Below are 19,580 nucleotides of genomic sequence, written 5' to 3'. Positions count from 1 at the left end.
ACTTTTTAAAGTTCTTTTGTGGGATAAAGAAAATACAACATTTACACAAGTAAGAAAAATGATTCATGTTTATTAAAGGATGCATGTTTACACAGTTCTAGAAAATTAGGACAAATTAAGTGCAAAGCTGTACGGGTAGTGGCAACTTCAGCCTTTTACAAAAAGACAGGAAAAAGGGAGAAAATGCAGTCCTTGCTTTATTACAGAAATTTATTTTCTACAACTTCATAACCCACATTTTTACTGACTGTGCATTACTTACAAGAGAATATGTCAAGACTATGCAGCACAGCTGTAATGAGCATAATGGGCTGCATCAGCCTCTATACACTAAGATTTCTTTTTTTGTGACTGGGTAGAAACATTTAGAGCAAATCTCACCAATTAAGCCACTGCTCAGCAAAAGCACAGGCACCCGCTTATATGTGAATCATCAAACTCCAAACTACACGCTGTTGGCCACTGCACTAAGCACAATTTTAGTAAAGGTGTAATTAAAGTGCCTCTGCCGTCCCCTGAGAAAGGAGGATATTGGATAAACTGTTTTATCTATGCCGCATCAAACAGCCTGCCAGTTTGGAGTTTACAATCAGGCCACAAAGTTAGTCGACGTTTAGGGAAACGTGCTTGGTTTTCTGGAACAGAGTCGGTGTTTACGTGTGTATTCTTCTGGCTACAAGCGACACCACGAGTTCATGAGTCAACTCTGGGAACTCAGCCATTAAAAGAAAAAAGGGAAAGAAAAAAAAAGCTATTCTGACAAATTGCCCAGATAGCAGTTGTTCCCTTGGAAGTGCGAGACTCACTCTTCTAATGCTCTGGTGAGCCTGAATGTGCTTCTGACTACTGCACATTTCTGACAGGTGATCTGTAATCCTCATTACCTGTTTACTGCCTGAATCAATACATGCCATAAACTTCCACACCAACTAATCAATTAGCTCTCTCCCAGTGAATCCAAACATGCACTTCTTCATTTGGTTGGTATATTTAACCCAATTAACATTTTCGTTTGGTGCAGCCCACTTTTATTTAGATGGGTTTAAATTATGAGAGAATCTCATGATTATGAGATAGCGGGGGCGGGGTATAGATCCTGGAAGCTGGGAAGCTCTATTAATCTGCCTTTGGTCCTATTTACACGTTGCCTGGGTTAGTAAGTGTCATAAGCCATCTTAAACATGTACTTGATAGGACACTAGTTTGTATATAATGTTCTTAACAGACTTTTTATATCTTCCTTTTCTCGAATGTATCCATGACATAAATATTAAAATGCTGCCTGCTGTAAGAAGCTGAGTATTTACGCCTGACATCAGTGTGGAACATCTCCAGCTCGAGTTTAAAATATTCAATTTAGAGATTTCTGACCTGAATGAAAGGAAGCATTAGTCTGTCAATTACCATCTGCTACATGGGTGTTGATTTTTGTATACAAACAAGATCTACCTTGTCGGTTAAGTAAACCAGGATGGTCTTTTTTTAAACTTCCTCTAAGAAAACAAAAAGAAATTCTCTTTGCAAATCAAACTTGTAATTCCGATGCGTAGGGTGATGAGCAGTCGAACAATTTTTGTTAGTGCAGCTCCAAGTTCTAAATAAAATGTGTGACATGTTTCTGCTTCTGGCACGGCGATTCTGGCACAAACTGACTGCACTGGTCACCACGCTGCAACTTTCAAGTTCTACTCCCAGCCAGTTTTCTTTTCACCTTTGCCTTTTCTAAACACGGTCACACACTGACACTGCATAGGCTATAGGCTGCCGCTGTCCATCAAGATTTGTGTCGCAGCTCAAACGGACTGAAACTGAACAAAACTGCGCCGGCATCCAGAGGGGGCGATGAATTTCACAGGTTACGTTACCATTAGTTGTTCTGCTCTGATTAGCATTCATATGTAAAGAAGAGCAAATTGCTTTTCCCCCCCCACACAAGTGCACTGTGGACTGTGACAGTTGAGTTGATTCTCTTTTAGCGTTACGGCTCAGTGCCCATAGTATAAGCTTTAATCTTCTGCAGAGGGAACTAGATTGAATGCCATTATTTAATCATGCACTGCAATAGATCCTAGCATATTGACTCTGGTTAAACATACATAGACAGATCATATTTACACAGGCTTTTGGGGAAACGAGCGTGAAGTCGTTTCTGGGCCGTTTCCCGCTGACATACAAATCATCTTAGAACTTGTTTACATAGGTAGCTGAGGAAAATGTTGAGCATAAAAGTAATTCAGTTTAGTGGGAAGGCTTAAGATAGCCAGGGTGCCAAGTCTAACTTCACAGTGGCAAGAGAGCCGAGAAGAAAATGTTTTGCCAAGTGTGTACCCTGCTTTGAGACACACATTATGAGGCTAAAAGGATAAAAATATAAAACTAGGCAAGAGCGGCTCTAAGGATAAAAGGAGCTGATGTCATTTCAACTATCCTACACTATCATAAAAGTCTCAAATCCTATCAATTAGTACATTTGGTGGTAATTTGATGGTGTTACACAAACCTCAAAGTGCAGTAACGTTTTCTTTCATAAATAATCAAGAAATGAATGCCAAAGTATTTGCGTAAGAGCCTCACATACGTGTTAACAAGCAAAGTAAGGTAAAGGGATTAAATTCTCCAAACACAAAAAAACACTTCAAACTATGTAAACCTAAAAATAAATGTAAACCTAAACTGAAAGAAAATGAGTCACCACTCTGTTAAACGGCTCGGGATTTTAGGAGACGATGAAAACGCATCCAGTATCTATGTGGTGTCCCTTTTGATGTGCGCACCACCTACAGTGGTGCAAAGACAAACTCCACATGCAAAGACTCATGTTGCAGTCTGAGCCTGGGTGAAAATAAGTTATTTTTTCAATTTTTCTTTTTCATGTATGTATGTGTGTGTGTGTGTGTGTGTGTGTGTGTGTGTGTGTGTGTGTGTGTGTGGTCAAACCCATGTCAACATCTTAAGATTTTAGCACAGCAAAAGAGAGAGAGAGGGATGTAGTTACTGAGGGTCGGTGGATGTGGCCTATCTAATATTGATGTCACAGTACCAGAGTTAGGGCTGGGCGTCAGAAACCTCTGGGGCAAAAGCAGAATCGTGGCCCTGGTTTTGGTTGGCTCATCTTTTTTGGGGGTGGTTAGGTGGGAGAATAATCTAACCGGAACTAGGCCTCAGACTCCAGATCTTCTTGTCCTGCTCCTTCGGTCATGTCACCCGTCTCAGGCTCAAGGAGCAGGAACTTGCCATCATTGGTTAGAGGCATGTTCTTCATTAGCTGGGCCAGGGCTTCCGGGTCCTTAAAAATGTTAAACAGATTTGCTGAGGAACAATATCCTTAATTTATTTTATGCCATTTTTTCCCCAACTTTCATCAGCTTTGTTGGCTACAGTTACTCAGGATCATGGTTTGATGTTTGATAGCAAGAAATAATAATCTTAATCAAAACATATATTGGTTGTTTTTAAAGCTCAAAGCAAAAAGATCTAAAGTTTTACATTTTTTAAGACGTTACCTTCTTAGCTTCTGTAATCTCCTTTGCCAGGTTTATGGTGTAACATATCTGTGAATAGACAATCACATATAGTGTGTTGATATTATATTACATTTAACATGTTCTTCTACTTGAAACCGAATTGTTGATTCTGGGTTGTGAACCTTTTCGCCCTCCGTGTTGCTCTCAAAGACAAAGGCGCTAAACGATGGTTCTCCCTCCTCGTCTCCATCGCTCCAGTCTCTGCTTTCAACCACAAATCCCATCAGCCTCCCATTCTCCTGGTGGGCTGCGAACTGACACACTTCTCCAAGCTGGAACTGAGAATAAATAAAATAAAAACTGAGAAGTGTCTTTTAAAGAAGTTCAAATACAGAAAACCTGACAGAGCTCAATAAAAGAGCAGCTGTGATACCTGTTGTGATACTTACACTTAGTCTTGTAACTTGAGTCTGTGGGTCTATCAACCTGTTGAGAAAAACAAAACAAACCACAAAAACACTGAAGTCATACTCAGGATTTCTATTCTGAGAGTGTTAAAAAAAAAAAAAGCAACCGTGGGTTACGTAGCAATTCAACATCACAAAGTTTGTTCTTTGCTGCCAATATTCATGCTTCACAGGGTTCCTGCTTCAAGCTTCTTTTTGTCGTTTACCTCAGGCAATGACCTACGGCAACTTGCCAACTTTAAGATTGTGTTCCTGTGGCATCTTGACATTCTTCTGTTTGTTTGTTATTTTTTCAATGGCTCTCACTTAACTTCAATACATTAAAAGTTATGTAAATGACTTGTGCTGCCTTGGTGCTACAGACAACTTGGATTTGCGTGCACAAGGTGAACGAACTTCAAGTTCTCCATAAGTGCTTTGCATGGCGTGCTTGGCTACAGGAAACAGACGTAGCTGTGATCAAGTCCAAACCAGACTATGTCACTCAGGCTTTAATGCAGTAAATGTAAATATAAAAAACACTGACAACCGCCAACGTCTCAGCTTAGCCTCAGCCTCCCAGTAGATGCACAGACCTAGGTCGCATCTTTCTGTTTTATGTGTTTACAAGATTTTCAGAAAACCTGACCTGCGATTTGAAATGGATTTTTACTATCAACTTGACAATCCTACATCGTTGCGCTCTTGACTTTTCGTGTTGACAAAATGGGGTGTCCACACTGCCCGTCTGGCTGCCCACACAGCAGATTAACAACAATACTTTGTCAACCTTTTGCAGCTGAGGTGTAATAAAAACTAAAATGAAAGTTTAAAAAATATTTGTCAAGGTGTTGAAACTATTGGAAGAATCAGGGTAGCCATGAGTTGAAAGGAAAACACTTTTTTTTTTTTTTACCTTTTTGGACATGCACCACTGAAAAGAACTTTCTCACTCTCTAAGTGCCTCAAAACAAGTCCCCATATCTGTCTCCAGCAGGTTCATATTGATGTAAAACTTATTAAAATTGTGCTGAAAGTCTACCTGAGGCTACTGCTGGTGACCATGAGGTGGGCTTCTGTGGTCCTGAAGATGTTGTGAATGGCTCGGGCAGCCAGCACCTGCCTCATGGCCTCGTAGATCACCTCCTGATTGTCGCCGCAGCGAACCGCCATGGAGCCCAGGAAGCGCACAGCGAATACCTGCTGAAGCAGGGAGTCTGCAGAGACAGACAAACATCATGTGCAAGCTAAAAATGTCAGCAGAATAAAAGCACAAGGACAGTGAACAAAGAAGTTGACCGATGACAACCACACACTGAGGTTAAGGTGAACTTAAAAAGTACTTAAAAGAGAGTGGACTATTAAAGTGCACTTAGAACAGGAAATTGTTACCATCAGTATCTGTCGAAGAGTCGTCTTCTGTTTCTCCAAATGGGTTTGTGCGTCTGTCGGGATGGGAGCAAACACCAGCAAGACAAAAAACAATTAAAGCACTGCGCTACACAATTACGAAGCTATTTGCTTCCTGGAAATGACGTGAGAACCACAATGAGACCAACATTTAGGAAATTAGTGTCATCGCCCACCAGTAACTTGCCCCTGTCTTTTGCAAAAACACAAACAAGCACCCACACAAACTTCCTGTCTCAGCTGGGCTCTCACCTCCCCCCAGTTCTGTTCTGGTCCTGAAATTCGGACGCAGGCAGCATGATGTCAAACTGAATGGGCGTCCCCGGGGCTATTAGGTCCTCTGGTTCTGGGGCAACTCCTGTTTTCTGAGAACCACTGCTGGTAGTATGAACACCTCCTGGCTTAGCTCTGCAGAAATGAGACAAAATAAAGATGAGTTCTAAGGAATAAACCAAGAACACACCCACCCACCCCCCACCAATAAAACATAAGACAGATTGGAAAAATGTGAACCTAATACTTCAGTCAGCAGCAGCCGTGAAATGATTCATGGAGTATCAGTGAGGGGGCAAAAATCTACAATCCTCAAGAGAGGATTTCACACTGAAAATCCTAACAATGAAAGATAACTACTTAAGACAGACTTCAAAGTGTATTTCTGGTCTTCCACCAATTCCTAAACTTTAATTTGCTTTAAAAGCAGCATGAACAGAAGGAAAGATTACAGCAAACAAAACCCGCCCTCCTCTGTTTAAAAGAAAACACAAAGCCTAATCTGAGGAAAAGAACCCTGTTCAACAAAGGGTATTTACAGGGATGCATAAGATGTTTGGCTTTGGCCACATTTCCAAAGCTCAGTGGCACTTTTTTATTTTTAACATTACCCGACTTCATTTGCAGGAGCTTTTGTTGCACAGAACTAAGAAAACTGCATGTTTCATCACCGTATAAACATTTGTTTGTCCTTTCACCATGACACGAAACATTACATTACATTAAAAGCTTTGGATTGTTATGCAGTACTGAATGTAGGATTCTGAACACACTCTCACATAAGCTACATGCCTGACCTGTCGGGGTTGGGTGAGCCGTCTTGTCTCTTCTCAAAGCTGGTGATGGGAGTCACTGCCTGGATGGCGGTTTGGTTCAGTCGGATAGCCACAGCCTAATATCAAAAAAATCAGGGACTTTTCAGTATCTCACATACCAGTAGTTTGAGTCATTTAGCGACTATAAATGATCCTAAAACCAAGTACTTTCCAAGTACTTGTTTCATTGTCTTCAGTGTATTTTCTCAACCTCATGTTTGCTCTGTGTACCATAAGCAGTTTATTTAGTGGCATCCCTAAAAAACAGCAGATGGTTTCCTGGTTTCTATTTGTTGTTTAGTTCATGTATAATTACGTATAGGATTTGAGGGATGTAATTATTTACAGTAAGGTGGAATGCTAACTGGAAAAAGAAACCAATCACTGAATAATAATTAGAAATCCTGCTTTAGTAAATCAGAAAAAAAAAAACCTGACCAAATTCTGTCGAGAATGTTTTCCGTAAAGGATATACTGGAGAGCAGGTTTATTCACTGCACTAAGAGGTTTCACTCTAATTAAGAAAAATCCACCAAACAATTAACAAACGTCACATCACTGACGAGACAAATGAGGGTGAGGTCACGCAGCTCTCCACGAACACTTGAGTTGGGAGAGAAAACGGAGGCAAATTGCACAACTTTAACAATTAGATAAACAAGAGAAGCTGCGTCGAAAATCATTCTCCATCTGCTGCCTGGCGCGCTAAACTTCATTACCAGCTCTTCTGGTAATTCTATCCAGACCACTCAAATATTCTCAAACAAACAAAAAAAACTCACTCAGTCCAACAGCTATTCACTAGAAATCCTGAAATCTTGCTTCTGAGGTGATAAAACCATAATTTTCAGGTCTATAACAGCGCACCTGTTAACGGTGTCTGAAATCTACATGAAACCCCCCCAAACGATTACCACGGATGAAAAGTAAGCGCATTAGAGTGAGGGCAGTTTTGGATGCAGCTCTAGTTATTTCATCATTAGAGAATGTGAAGAATAAACATTTGCAAAGCAAATATACAAGATTCTGGGACTGAATAGCTCTCAAGGCAAAGACAAATGAGATACTGTGAGGGCGTGACGGAGTAAAGGTTTGTTAATCATTACTTGTTATGTTACTTAAATAGATTAAACATTCGCCAGTTAATGTGTTAACTGGATGTGTGTTAACTTGATGTGTGTTAATGTCTTAAAATTTTATCCTTAAATGACTGGTTAATTGTCTTTTATTTATTTATTTATTTTTAATTTAAACAGTGTGTATCTGTGCTGGTTAGTATGAAATCTTTACCTCTGGGTTGTCAGTCAGGTAGATCTGTCTGGAGATGTTGTTCACAGTGCAAATCCACTGAGAAAGAAACAGAAATTACTACATTAAGGCTTCATCTAGCTCAGGCACAGCGTGAAATCCCTTGACTGATACCAGCTGTGACAGGCCAGTCACTTGTGTCCGAGCACAAAACTTAATACAAAAACCACACAAATGAGTCTTGACAGTCTCTCCATTGTTCTATGACAGATACTCGTAGCAGCGGATAGCTTCGTGAAGTCGATGTAAAACAAAAACGAAGGTCAAATGGAGCTGTTTGAGCTGCCCCTTCACTCACTTCTTCATACTCTTTTTTGCTCTCGGCTTGTAGAATCATTGACCTGCAGAGACACAATGTTTATGTATTATTCTCACTGCTGAACATGGAGAAATTAAAATAAAAAAAAAAGAGTACATACGTTTTTCCTGAAGGGGAGGTTATCTGAAAACAGTAGCGTCTGTCCTCACAATCCACCGCCATGACGGAGCTGTTATCCAGGTCCAGCACCATGCCTCCTGCTACAGCCCCCCGCGGCTGGCACATGAGATTCCCTCCCTGGGTGAAGAAATACAGACGATCCCAGGCTGTGGTCACTAGGCCTGTTTTACTGGGGAAGAAACAGAAGAAACAGCGTTTGAATCAAAGCCATAAATGTAGATCCAGATCGTAAGTGTAAAGTAAGATGATGGATACTATATGTATGCAATTAGCTTCGAGGTGATTTGAACAACAAAGTGGACGATTTTTATTTTTTCTTTACAGCAGGTCTCTCCATCTGGTAATTTCTCAAAGGTCATAATGACCCAGTGACCTCTGAGATTAGTCTCTTAATCTGCGCCTCAGAGGGATCGCTTAGTCTTTTTAGTGACCTTACATTCTACAAGTAAAATTACTGTGTCAGACTTATCTGTATGAAAGAGCAAACACAGCTCGTTATTAAACAGCCTTCACAAATCAATGATATATGTCAACATATAGGCCCCAGAGGACCTCTATCCCATCTGTACAAAGACAAAGGCAAGACATGATTCAGTGCAACAACTCCCAGTGGTTGTATGGCTACAGTAACACTTGCCACAGGACAAATTTATATGAGCCGCTTTAAAAACACATATAGATGAACTAGTCCTGGAAAAAATGTCTCCTGGAAAATATATTGAACACAGAAACTAGTCTGCAATTCATAATGTTATTATAACTGAGATGCATGTGCAGCGGTAGGTTAACTTTATCCATTCATCCCCTATTTATTCCATATTTTATTCCAACATCTTGCACCACCGCATATATAAATATAAATATGCTATACGTGTAGTTGTTGTCTGTATCGCCTGTTGTCTACTCTGTTACGTACATTGAGAGCAAAGAAATAAACAGATGTTATACTTGTAGCAGCAGATCTATAGATGTTTACAGACAAGTTTCCCCACTTACAAACAATGGAGGATGTGTATTCAGCAGCCAGACAGAAGCCTTGCACAAGCTCATATTACACAGCACAAACAGTGGGCCCTCAAAACACACCCGATGATTAGAATCACTGCTCAAAAGCCATCATGATGGATAGTGATTTTGCATACCTTTGGAAAACTAGAAATGTTGAAAACATGACAGATTTCTGATTTTAAAAAAGACACTGTGTGCTCATCTATTAGCTGGTGCTATTTCCTGCATTGAAACATTAGTAATATTTAATAACCAGATATATGAGCACACAAACCTACTACTTAATTCCTGGCATTACTTGAGCTAAGATCTGACAGGCGGGTAACCTTCTCTGAATAATAAAGATTCACCTCGTTTTAATTTTCAATCCATGCAGCTTAAAACTGTTGATAAAGCTTTAATTATGAGTCGCTTACAGCCCACCTGAGCTCACATTTTAATAATGACTTGTAAAACACATTTATGCAAAGCTCACAGAAAGATAACATCTCCTACATGATAGACACTTAATTACTTCATCCATTCATTGCATTTTTATGGAATATTGCTGTGGTAATACAAACAGGATAATGTTAATTACTGATTATTGTTATATATTCATGAATGCTTGTTACCTGAAAGTTTCACAGAACTCCATTTTCCTGTCATTTTGGTATTTTTTTCTTTTTACTGTTTACATTTTTTGTTTTTAATAGGCAGAAATCTCCTTATCCATCTCCAAAAAAAAAAAGCACTTAAAAGCAATAACTGATTAGAACAAAACTGCACATATCTGCTGTGGCCTGCTATGTCCTTAGAGTTCGGGTAATTGTACAGAAGCCATTTTTTTAGCTTGCACTTAATGTCTCGTCTTCGGTAATGTGAAGAATTTTTATTGAGAATCTAAAACACGAACTGCACATCCATTGTTGAAACCGTGATTAACTATTTTAATAACATTTTCACACCAACAAATTTTCCCCGCTCATCATTTGATTCCACAAGTAGATCCTGAGTTGTCTTCTTTTTTTATTTTTGGGTTCTTTTATTTTGGCTCTAAATTTGTTTTGGCTATTAATGTTGTATATGCAATTATAACGAAGCTAGGATGTAACTCAACTCTGAGTCACCCCATTTCTGATCTATACATGCGTGACTCATTTCAACTGCACATCTGTAAACCTTCAATTTTGTACGCTCTGTTCACCAAATATTCCCAAATTAATGTCCTTTGATAAATACTTAAGTGTATGGCTCATGTTGCCCTGGGTGACTCAGACCCTTAATACTGAGAAACCATTTGAAACAGAAAATGTTTTCTGGCCTCAGCTCTATTTGACAAGTGTTTGAGGCTGCTGGCAGTGTGTGTCATTAAACAGAATGGCATTCTGTGGAAACCTTTTCTCCGGTGTCACAGACATTTGTCAAAGACTTTGGATGTATATGAGGGAGAGACAGAGCTTGACAGCTTTGACATTTCACTAAATCACAATGCGAGCTACGCAGCAGTTTTATCCCTTGAAGCCATTAAGGACGTTTCCTTTGCCATACATCTAGTCTAGTATAAGCTGACAACGCACACTGTCAACATGTTACCTGACACACCTTGTCTGCCGTGACAGACTTACTGTTTACCGTGTTCGGGCTTATTTTTAAGTGTATTTGCTGAGAGAGAGAGAGAAGCAAAAAATCATTTCCTGGTTGTGTTTGGTAATTTAGGCATTCGAAATCTCCCGGAGCCACTGTGGATCAATGGCACCATCTACTGAACTGCATTTAATTTCCTGACAAAATTGGAAATGCCACTTCAGTTTGTTTCCTTTCGTGGCATCCTTTAACATATTGACTAGGTAGTGAGTAGGAAGTGTCCTTAGATTTTCAGATAGGGCCATAATGGGTGTAATTAATCTTACTTCCGAATGTTGAGGTAGCCAGCCTTCTGGATAAGCGTGCGATTGACAGGCTCTGTGTCCTTATCTGGCATGTAGACAGTGTCTTCCACAGACAGAAGCTCCCTGTGGGACACTCGCATGGCCTCCGCCTCTGAGTCCAGCTGGGCCTGGATGCTGAGATGGAAAACCGAAATCCATCTAAACTCGCTCCAGAATTTTTTTTTCTCCCCCCACAGAGCATTTAAATACAAAGACATTAAAAAAATCATTCAATACTATCATGTAGAGCACACACAAAAAAATCATAGTAACATTATGTCTTTTTCCAGTCACACACGAGCATCAATACCCCATAATACTTGCTCCAAAGCCATATTTCATCACTCGCTATAAACCTCACCACCCAAAACCAAAACAGTTGTGAATGGGATTGAACTCACCTTTGTGTCATGTTGGAAACAGAAGCGAGAAAACTGTCCATCTTCTTTGACACCAGCTCAAAGCCTTTCTTCATGAAACTGATCTGCGAAATCAAAGATAACACTGAGCCACTTTGTACCATACTGCACATGCATGTTGCAGCTCACATGCCCATAGATTGGGCATTTATTAAAAAGGATGAAATTGTACATCTCTTTAAAGCTAAATCTGGTCTAACGAGGAATCATTTCCCTCTCTTTTTTAAGCACTTAATTTGAATGCTGATATGATGACATGATGGGGTGATTGAGTACCTGTGCCTGAGTGTAGCCTAGCATTGGTTCAAGCATAGCTACTCTCTTGCGATACTGCAGGGCATTGAGGGCACAATAATACTGCAGTGAGGCCTGGTGCTGCTTTCTTCTGGTGTAAGCCACCTCCTTCACCAAGTCCGCCTTCAACTATTCAGACAGGAGAGGGACATGCAAATAAGCAGCACAGCAGCACAATCTTGTACATCCAAGAAAACACGTTGATATGTTCAGCATAGCAAAAAGAGTCTCATCTTTGCACCCATTATAATGCATACACTGTAGTGTGGTTACAGTCATACTCCCACGAGGAGGCACGGCAGCAGAGGATTATTTAGTTTAATCCATTTGTACTTCAAATGCTTTTAAAAGACTCCCACTGCATTAATGAGAGCATTACAGTGTTGCATGCTCGTTTTACAGCTTGTGATCAATGAGAAAGAGAAGCTAAGAAAGCACTTGGCAGTTACTCTACCTTCTCATTTTCCTTCTTCTTGGGCAATCGACTGTACTTGACCATAGCTGCCTCATGCTCTGCACAGAACAGCAGAAAGACCGCGAACATCAGATAGTAACTATTTCCTGTCATTTTCTTTTCTCAGACTGCCAAAAGAATGTGCTTACCATCAGTTCCAATGGCAAATATTTCCTTCAGTGTGCTTATCTCTGCAAAATTGACAAATATTATTAGAGATACATCTACAACAGGTATTTAAAAATGCATTATCACCTAGGTTTTGCTGATGTTTTTATGAGGAGGGCTTTTTAAAAAAATCCAAGTCTGTCAGAAGCTACCTGTGAGGTCTTTCTCTCGGAACTGGATCAAGGGGAAGACCATGCTGTCAGCCATCTGGTTAGCTAGCTCGGAGTGGAGTGCATTCAGCTGGACGATACAAAACAGATTACACATATGAGGCGCCGTGCAAGGACACAAACAGAAGATGAGCCTCCCCCAAACATCTTGAGGGATTTCGGTTTAATATTTACAGTAAAATTTCTTGCCAGCAAGCTGGAAAATTGCATTTTCAGTGAAATGGGGGCATTGTGGCAGACAATGCCTCCCCCTACATCATAATAAAGCCATACTGTGGAAGAGTACATTTCATAAAGAGAATAATAAAGCTTAGTGTTTACTCTGATATTGGAAACAGGGCTGCATATCAGACAAATTCAGCTATTATTCCCTGTGGTTATCAACAAGCCACATGACGATTTAGCAAGTTCTAAAGTTCACAAGATTAGGTGCAGTTTAAGCCTAATCTCAGTGTGAAATTTGTTTCCTGTGCACGACAAGGTAAAAGGTCAAGCAAACAATCAACGTGTGTCCTCTGAGCATATGGGTGTGTGTCATGAGTGCTGACTGGGCAAGGCTTGTGGACCCCCATGGCTGACAGTGACAGGCCCATCTGTTTTGTCTATATACGTGAGCCGGCACACCACTCCATCATCTACTCATCCATCCACCCGCCCACTGCTGTTTCCCTGTATTCCTCCATCCAGTGAGATACAGTGATCAATCAGTTCCAGTCGCACAGTCTTAAGTCCTCTGCCCTTTTCATTGAGCTCATTTTCTCTGCCATGCTAGGGGAACGCAGGTGCAATACCCTTTGTAACATGATAAAAAAGCAACTACAGACTCCGGGATAGTTCATTATCTCACTCTTTTGCTGTGCACGCATACACCCCGCGTAAAAATACTCATAGAGCAAGAAAACTGCAAGCCCGGGCCTTACCTCCCCTACAGTTTTGGCGAAGTTTTGCAGCGTTGTGATTACCTCCTCATCACCTCTTCCAAGGGCAAAATTCTAGACAGAAAAAAAGAAAGAGCAGTGAGTTTAGACCATGAAACTGTGAAATTTGTCATAGATTTATTTAATGTGTAGGAAATGGAATGGGGTGGCATTTATATTGCACTTTTCTGCTCCTATGGAGCACTCAAAGTGCTTTAGACCACAAGCCACATTTAACCATACATTAAAATACTCTAAGCACTTTATCTACCTTACATCAAATCACCAATTCACCTAACACATATGTCTTTTGATTTTGAGAGAAAGCCTGAGCCTTGAAGGCACAAGGAGAACATGCAGACTGCACTTAGAAAGACCCCAGCTGGGGTTCAAACCCAGAATCTTCTCGCTGTGAGACACATTTTAAATAACCACCCTGTTCTGCCAGGATTTCTGGCACATCCCTTTCATTAAACAAGGCCAAAGATATCTGTGTAGGTTCTCGGTCATCCGGGTCATGGTAGAAAACACAGACAAGGTCAAAGATGGTAATAAAGCCAGTAGTTAAAGTCAAGATGCTGAGTTTTAATCATAAGAGTGCTAAGAAAGTTCTGTAGTTACAGATCACTGCTGTTTTTGTTTTTTTTAAGTGTTCACATTCACCCTGCAATCCAGAACAAAGTCTACCAACAAAGGTCAACTATCCACATATGTTTCTCTAAATGAGTTAACAGATTTGTGGGTTTTTTTTTTTTTTTTTGTTGCTGCACACAGGAGGAAGGACACATGCAAACTCACACACGGACAGAAAGTTCATTTCAAAATGATAAAAAAGTCTCTATAGCCCACATGGATACTAGTCATAACACAGACTTCTGTCTTTTTTGTGGAATCACACGATTAAGTAAGCATATGAACCCTACTTACTTTCTTCTCGTATTCCAAAAGTTGCCTTGAGAGCTGCTCTGTGGCCAGTCCCATCTCACTCTGTGGTGGAACGAAAGAAGGAAAATAAATACATGTTAACAAAACGGACTGATTACTCCTTCAAGCTCAAACATCGTGCATTTTTTTCACCTACTGAGAACATTTTTTGGGTGCAATGTGATTCTATATCTGTTGAAAAGCTGGCAAAAACACCAGAGGGCACCTTCAATAATGAGATACCTCAGAGAACCAGGGTTACATTAATAACACAACGTTTAAACCACAATGTAAATATAGGTCAAAAACAAACTTGTACATCAAATGTTTTCTGCTCCATTTCTACAGGAGACAAATTTTCTGTGTGGGGCTGAGAGTATGGTGTTGCAGTTTGGTACGTTTCTCATCAAAAACAGTAGCTCAAATGGCATCCTAAATCAAATCAAACACAACACTCTGCTGCTGTTCAGTGATGCAAAACCCCAGAATCAGCAAGTTAAATTAGAACTCATGTTCATCTACAAACATAAGGGGGGAAAAAATCTCCTATTATGTGTTTGAACATGTGGCTCTGTTCCAAACAGCAAATGGAAAGGAGTGCAAGCATGTGCCTGACAGTAATTTGTTTTGGTACCTGTGCTCCGAACACCCGCTGCATTGATTGTAGCAGCTGGTTGGTGTAGTCTGTAAGCATTCCCACATCTTCCTCAAACACGCTGAGCAAAGAGCGAGTCTGTGGGTACGGAGAAAAAACAAAAATATTACAGACTCTTCTGATGAACACTGTAATGGCATGAATAGCTGAACACAAAGTGAAAAACCTTATCCAACAATTATCCCACTAACTTACAGAACTTAAATATTCTGATAACTGATCTTAGTTACTTCACAAGGTGAAAAATATCACTGTGGCTTTTTTGTTGTGGTGGATTTGCATGAAACCTCATATGAAAGCCCAGCATCCTGGAATATTGTAATGGGAACTTTTACAACTGTTTTCTGACCAATGAAAAAAAAAAGAAAAAAAAACTTTGAAGAACAGATATACTGTAAATAAACAAGTACTTCCGAAGATAAATACTGGTCTTAACCTTAAGTCAGATAAAAATCTACACAACTCACTGAGCTCAAGAAATGTGGGTAGCCGGATTATACTCAAGCAAAACTTAAAGTTAAACTAAAGGCATACGTGTTTTACTGCAGGGTGGATATGCAAACAGACAAAATCCTGTCTGGTGAAGTGTTTTCCATAAACAGGTGCAGCAAGGTAGGGCAGTTCAAGCAGAACGGAACACACCCAGAGAGTGAAGTCTGTTTATAGTTCACTCAAGCCGACTTATCCAATAAAAGGACCATGATTCATTTCACACTAACAAGACATCATGACGTTTGGCTGCATGTGTGTTACTGTACAAAGATGCCAGGTCCATTTCTTGTTTTGAGGAAGCAAACCACTAAGCAGACGGTGACCCTCCAGCGTGGGCTACACTTAAGCAGAACCTCCAAAGAGGTCAGCCCTCTTTAGGAGAGAGTGATGCAACAGACTACAGAAAACAGGATGCATTAGCTGTAGCAAGGACGGAATTCATCATCCACGGTCATGCATGAAAATGAATGCCGAACTTGGTGAATAACTTGTACACAGTGTAAGCGTTTTGTACCCTGTAAAAATGTGGCATCTTATTTTTGCAGTAACACTGCCCTGTTTGCAGACTGTTGACTAATTCCAGGGGAGTCCGATAATGGAAACCCCTCCCACATCCTGGGAATCAGGCCCAGAAGGGCTACAGAACAGAATTTAGATCAAAATAACTTGACGGCATTAGAAAATAAAACGATTGCAGGACACCGAGTCTGGTGGAGCTATATGGCTGTGACTGACACAGGTCTGGATGTACAGCAGATAAATCATCTCTGGCAGAGAGATGGAATCCCTAAGAAGGGCGGTAGCTTTGTAAATACAACAGAGACACACAAAAAACAGATAACCGTGACATGCTGTAGAAATGACTGGAAAGTGCAGCTACTGCTCACAGGGGGATTACAATTCTTGTAACAATGTGTCAATTGAGAACTGTCATCGACCAGTGGAAACAGACTACAACGGGTACTGGATACTGTCTGGGCTAAGCTAACTTCGGCACTCGTAACGCCTTTAATGAGACAGCTGGGTACGCAAACATGAGAAAAGAGACGCAGGCCTACCTGAGGACTGTCCTGTAAAGCGTCCTCCAGGAGCAGTTTGTGATGTACGGCCGGCATCTTGTTAGCTGTGCAGGAGAAGGGAACGAGGGCTTGAATTATTTAGAGTACGCACTCAATTTCCCAGACACTACTGCGCGAAAGACAAGCCCAGTCATGATGTCATCTAACAGCCGGTGACCAGTAAGAGTAAACATTCTCAAACTCTGAAGTTGTTTAAAGACATATAGATATATGTGTATATCTATATCTATATATCTATATATATATAGTTCAGTGTTTAAGTTGATTTTGTCCTCTGAATTATTTACGGCAAAGAGTCGGCAATAATGGCCATGTATCCTAGGAGATTTTAATGTCAACAGTGACCCCGTGTGGTCACATAAAGAATTGCAGCATTGATTTTTCAAATAGGGCTTTAAACAAATTTAAAGGAAAAACAACACAAAGTTTCTTTGTGAGGTGACGGAATTTAGTGCTGCGCAGTACTATACTATTTAGTATCGATGCAATATCAAGTAAATCAAGGGCCACTACTGCCGATACCAATACTGACAGCCACGATTTAAAGCTATAAAGCTTACGGAGTGGAGAGCAGTGTCATGTTGTATGAGATAAAGCCTCCTTAATTGACAAATTCTGAACACATTTTAATGAGTTTAATAAAACAAACACACATTTCAGTTTTTCATGTATTTTGAAATTTGGTTTTTCAGAATTCTAAATGTTCCTCTCTCTATTTACTGTTGTTTAAATGTGCTATAGGCTATAAAAATAGATTTGACAGTCAACACAAAAGGGTTCAGACATTTTTTATAGCGGATATTTTTTTCATTTACAAAAAAACAAAGGAAAAACAAAACAAAACATAAATAATGTATCCCAATTCATTATGCTCCGTACTGAACTTAGAGGATAGGAACAACGTATCAATCTGATACCTATCCCATCCACCAACCTCTGGATGGATCATCATGTGCCAGTAGAAAAACATTAGTGCGCCACTGAATTCTACTGGAGTCCTGTTTAAGTGTTGGGAGAAGGCACTGTCTGATTTATTGGACCAATGTCTATAGACATAGATGCTCAGCTGGGTATAGATAACATAACATTTCTATAAAATTTATACTCATCAATCCATTTAGTGGCACTATTACCCTGGAAAAGCTCACTCCACTCATGACAAAATAAAATGTTCCTTTACTTTGTGGAACAACAAAAAACAAGCACAAAACAAAAAGATTATTGATTGATATGAGGAAGCAGTTAGTATTTATTGAGAGATAAATGGATGTAGACCGACGGATGGTGATAAGTTGCACAAACCTTTTAAAATTCCATTTTAGTCTGGTAAGTAATCAGGACCAGAAGCTCTTGTCTTGATTTGCATCAATCGCGACTGACAAATTGGCTGAGCATGTGATGTGCTGCGTTTTTGGCTCTCTGATTAAATCGCACTTACTGCAAAAGGCTATACAAAGTAAAATAAAAACAACAACTAAAACATATGTACTGTTTTGTCCTAACAGGTAGTTAACAAAGTTAAACCTTTATATAACTTTGATATAATGAATATGAGAGTACTCACTATTTTTTTCTCTCTGTAAAAATCTGTATTAACATCAGCCCTAAAACTTAAAAACCTAAAACAAATCCGGCTATATTAGGCTGTGGCACAGTAAGAAGACAGCATGTAATATGCACTCATGTAGTATTTTACATTTTTTTCCCAATGTGAATAAGTGTCTTGTTGACTTGTTAGGATGGCCATGTCATGTTGTGTTGTGCCTCGATAATCTAGGCAAGCTGTGACAAGCACAGCCTCTTCATCAAGCTTCCAGGCAGTCTGAGTGGGACATCATTCTTCGCTCCCCAGTGGACTTGCCTTGTTTAATTGGTGTAGTTGTGGCTGTAAATCAGACATAGCTTTTCAGCTCTAACTTTGATAATGAACTATGCTTGAAGTCTGGTAAAACAGCAATGCATAATGTCTGGATAGCCTCTTTTAAATGAAAGAGTGATTCAGCTAACCAAAGACCACCCTGAAAGGAGCAAGCTGCATTGCCACTGATTATCTGGCGTACAGTTAATAATTTTTGCTTTTCTAGGGCTAAAGTAAAGCCCACCTAGTCAAAACATACCTTAAAAGTCATACTAAGTCATACTAATTTTAGCATGTTAGCCTTCTAACAGTTCCTAAATAGTGCTAAGTACAAAGTGTAAATGCAAAATAGACTGAGAATATCTCAGTCTTGTTGATATAAAATAATTACACTGATGTTCATGAGGTAAATGTGATCACTATCCCTCTGTCAACCTTTCTCACAGATAATGCAGTTATAAACCTTGTCAAGGTGCCAAAGCAAAAGTCAGACGAGCACCAAAACTTTTAGAACTTCTCCTACAAACATAAAGGGGATGACAGACATCTTTTGAAATACTGACGCATTTTTATCCAGAAGATCCTCTGCTTTCAACTCATACCTCTGCCCAGTAACCATATAATCCCACAGACTAGTCATACAGATCCTTTCATATACATTTAAAACAGCTGTTAAGAAAGCAGATTGCTTAGCTAACACCTGGGTGTTAATATATATTGTGTCTCATTTATTGACACATACATTGTGTCTCAGTGTGATTTGGAAATGGCCATTTATTCTTTTGTTTCTCACACCTCGATTAATGTAATTCATTATTGCTTTGCCTGAGGAAATTATTCCTGAATCGTTCTCAATGTTACTACGAAACTACTCACCAGGTCCTCTATAAGGTCCATTGTGACGCCGATTTGATCTTCTTCATGCTGGTAAAATTTAGGGTTCAGTTTTGGTCATCACATTTAGAGCGCTTCATAATCAGATGTCCTGGATTTGGATTTATTAGTCTTCTACATCATCCACATGCAGTTGCTAGGTCTCTGAGATCAGCTTGCTGGCTGCACCTAGATCTAAGTTAA

At 39.9% G+C, this 19,580-nt stretch overlaps 1 protein-coding gene across 1 annotated transcript; it reads right to left on the bottom strand.

The window, feature by feature from the left end:
* Positions 1–54: 54 nt before the first annotated feature.
* appl2 (adaptor protein, phosphotyrosine interacting with PH domain and leucine zipper 2) lies at positions 55–16,739 on the bottom strand. The gene is made up of 21 exons (XM_087843261.1): positions 16,625–16,739; positions 15,054–15,152; positions 14,423–14,482; positions 13,499–13,570; positions 12,561–12,648; positions 12,390–12,431; positions 12,241–12,299; positions 11,769–11,915; positions 11,475–11,557; positions 11,056–11,208; positions 8,136–8,324; positions 8,015–8,057; positions 7,699–7,755; positions 6,391–6,485; positions 5,573–5,728; positions 5,303–5,355; positions 4,953–5,127; positions 3,914–3,950; positions 3,647–3,802; positions 3,504–3,551; positions 55–3,286 (listed from the first exon to the last, which is right to left on the bottom strand). The coding sequence occupies exons 1-21, from the start codon at positions 16,679–16,681 to the stop codon at positions 3,155–3,157; spliced, it is 2,001 nt and encodes a 666-aa protein (XP_087699387.1). The 5' UTR covers positions 16,682–16,739; the 3' UTR covers positions 55–3,154.
* Between the last annotated feature and the right edge of the window lie 2,841 nt (positions 16,740–19,580).

This window comes from Neolamprologus brichardi, chromosome 7 (assembly GCF_056152115.1).
Source record: "Neolamprologus brichardi isolate AB-2024 chromosome 7, ASM5615211v1, whole genome shotgun sequence".
NCBI classification, from domain to species: domain Eukaryota; kingdom Metazoa; phylum Chordata; class Actinopteri; order Cichliformes; family Cichlidae; genus Neolamprologus; species Neolamprologus brichardi.
Note: the sequence above shows the minus strand (reverse complement) of the source record. Positions and strands in the feature narration are given on the sequence as shown.

What these genes read in the sequence shown, in the direction of transcription:
- appl2 (XM_087843261.1), bottom strand. Translation starts at nt 16,681, where the DNA reads ATGCCGGCCGTACATCACAAACTGCTCCTGGAGGACGCTTTACAGGAC. An exon ending in CTCTTCGACAGATACTGATG is followed by an intron (nt 5,128 to 5,302) that starts GTAACAATTTCC and finishes CTGTCTCTGCAG; the next exon opens with ACTCCCTGCTTCAGCAGGTA. An exon ending in AGATTACAGAAGCTAAGAAG is followed by an intron (nt 3,287 to 3,503) that starts GTAACGTCTTAA and finishes AACATTTTTAAG; the next exon opens with GACCCGGAAGCCCTGGCCCA.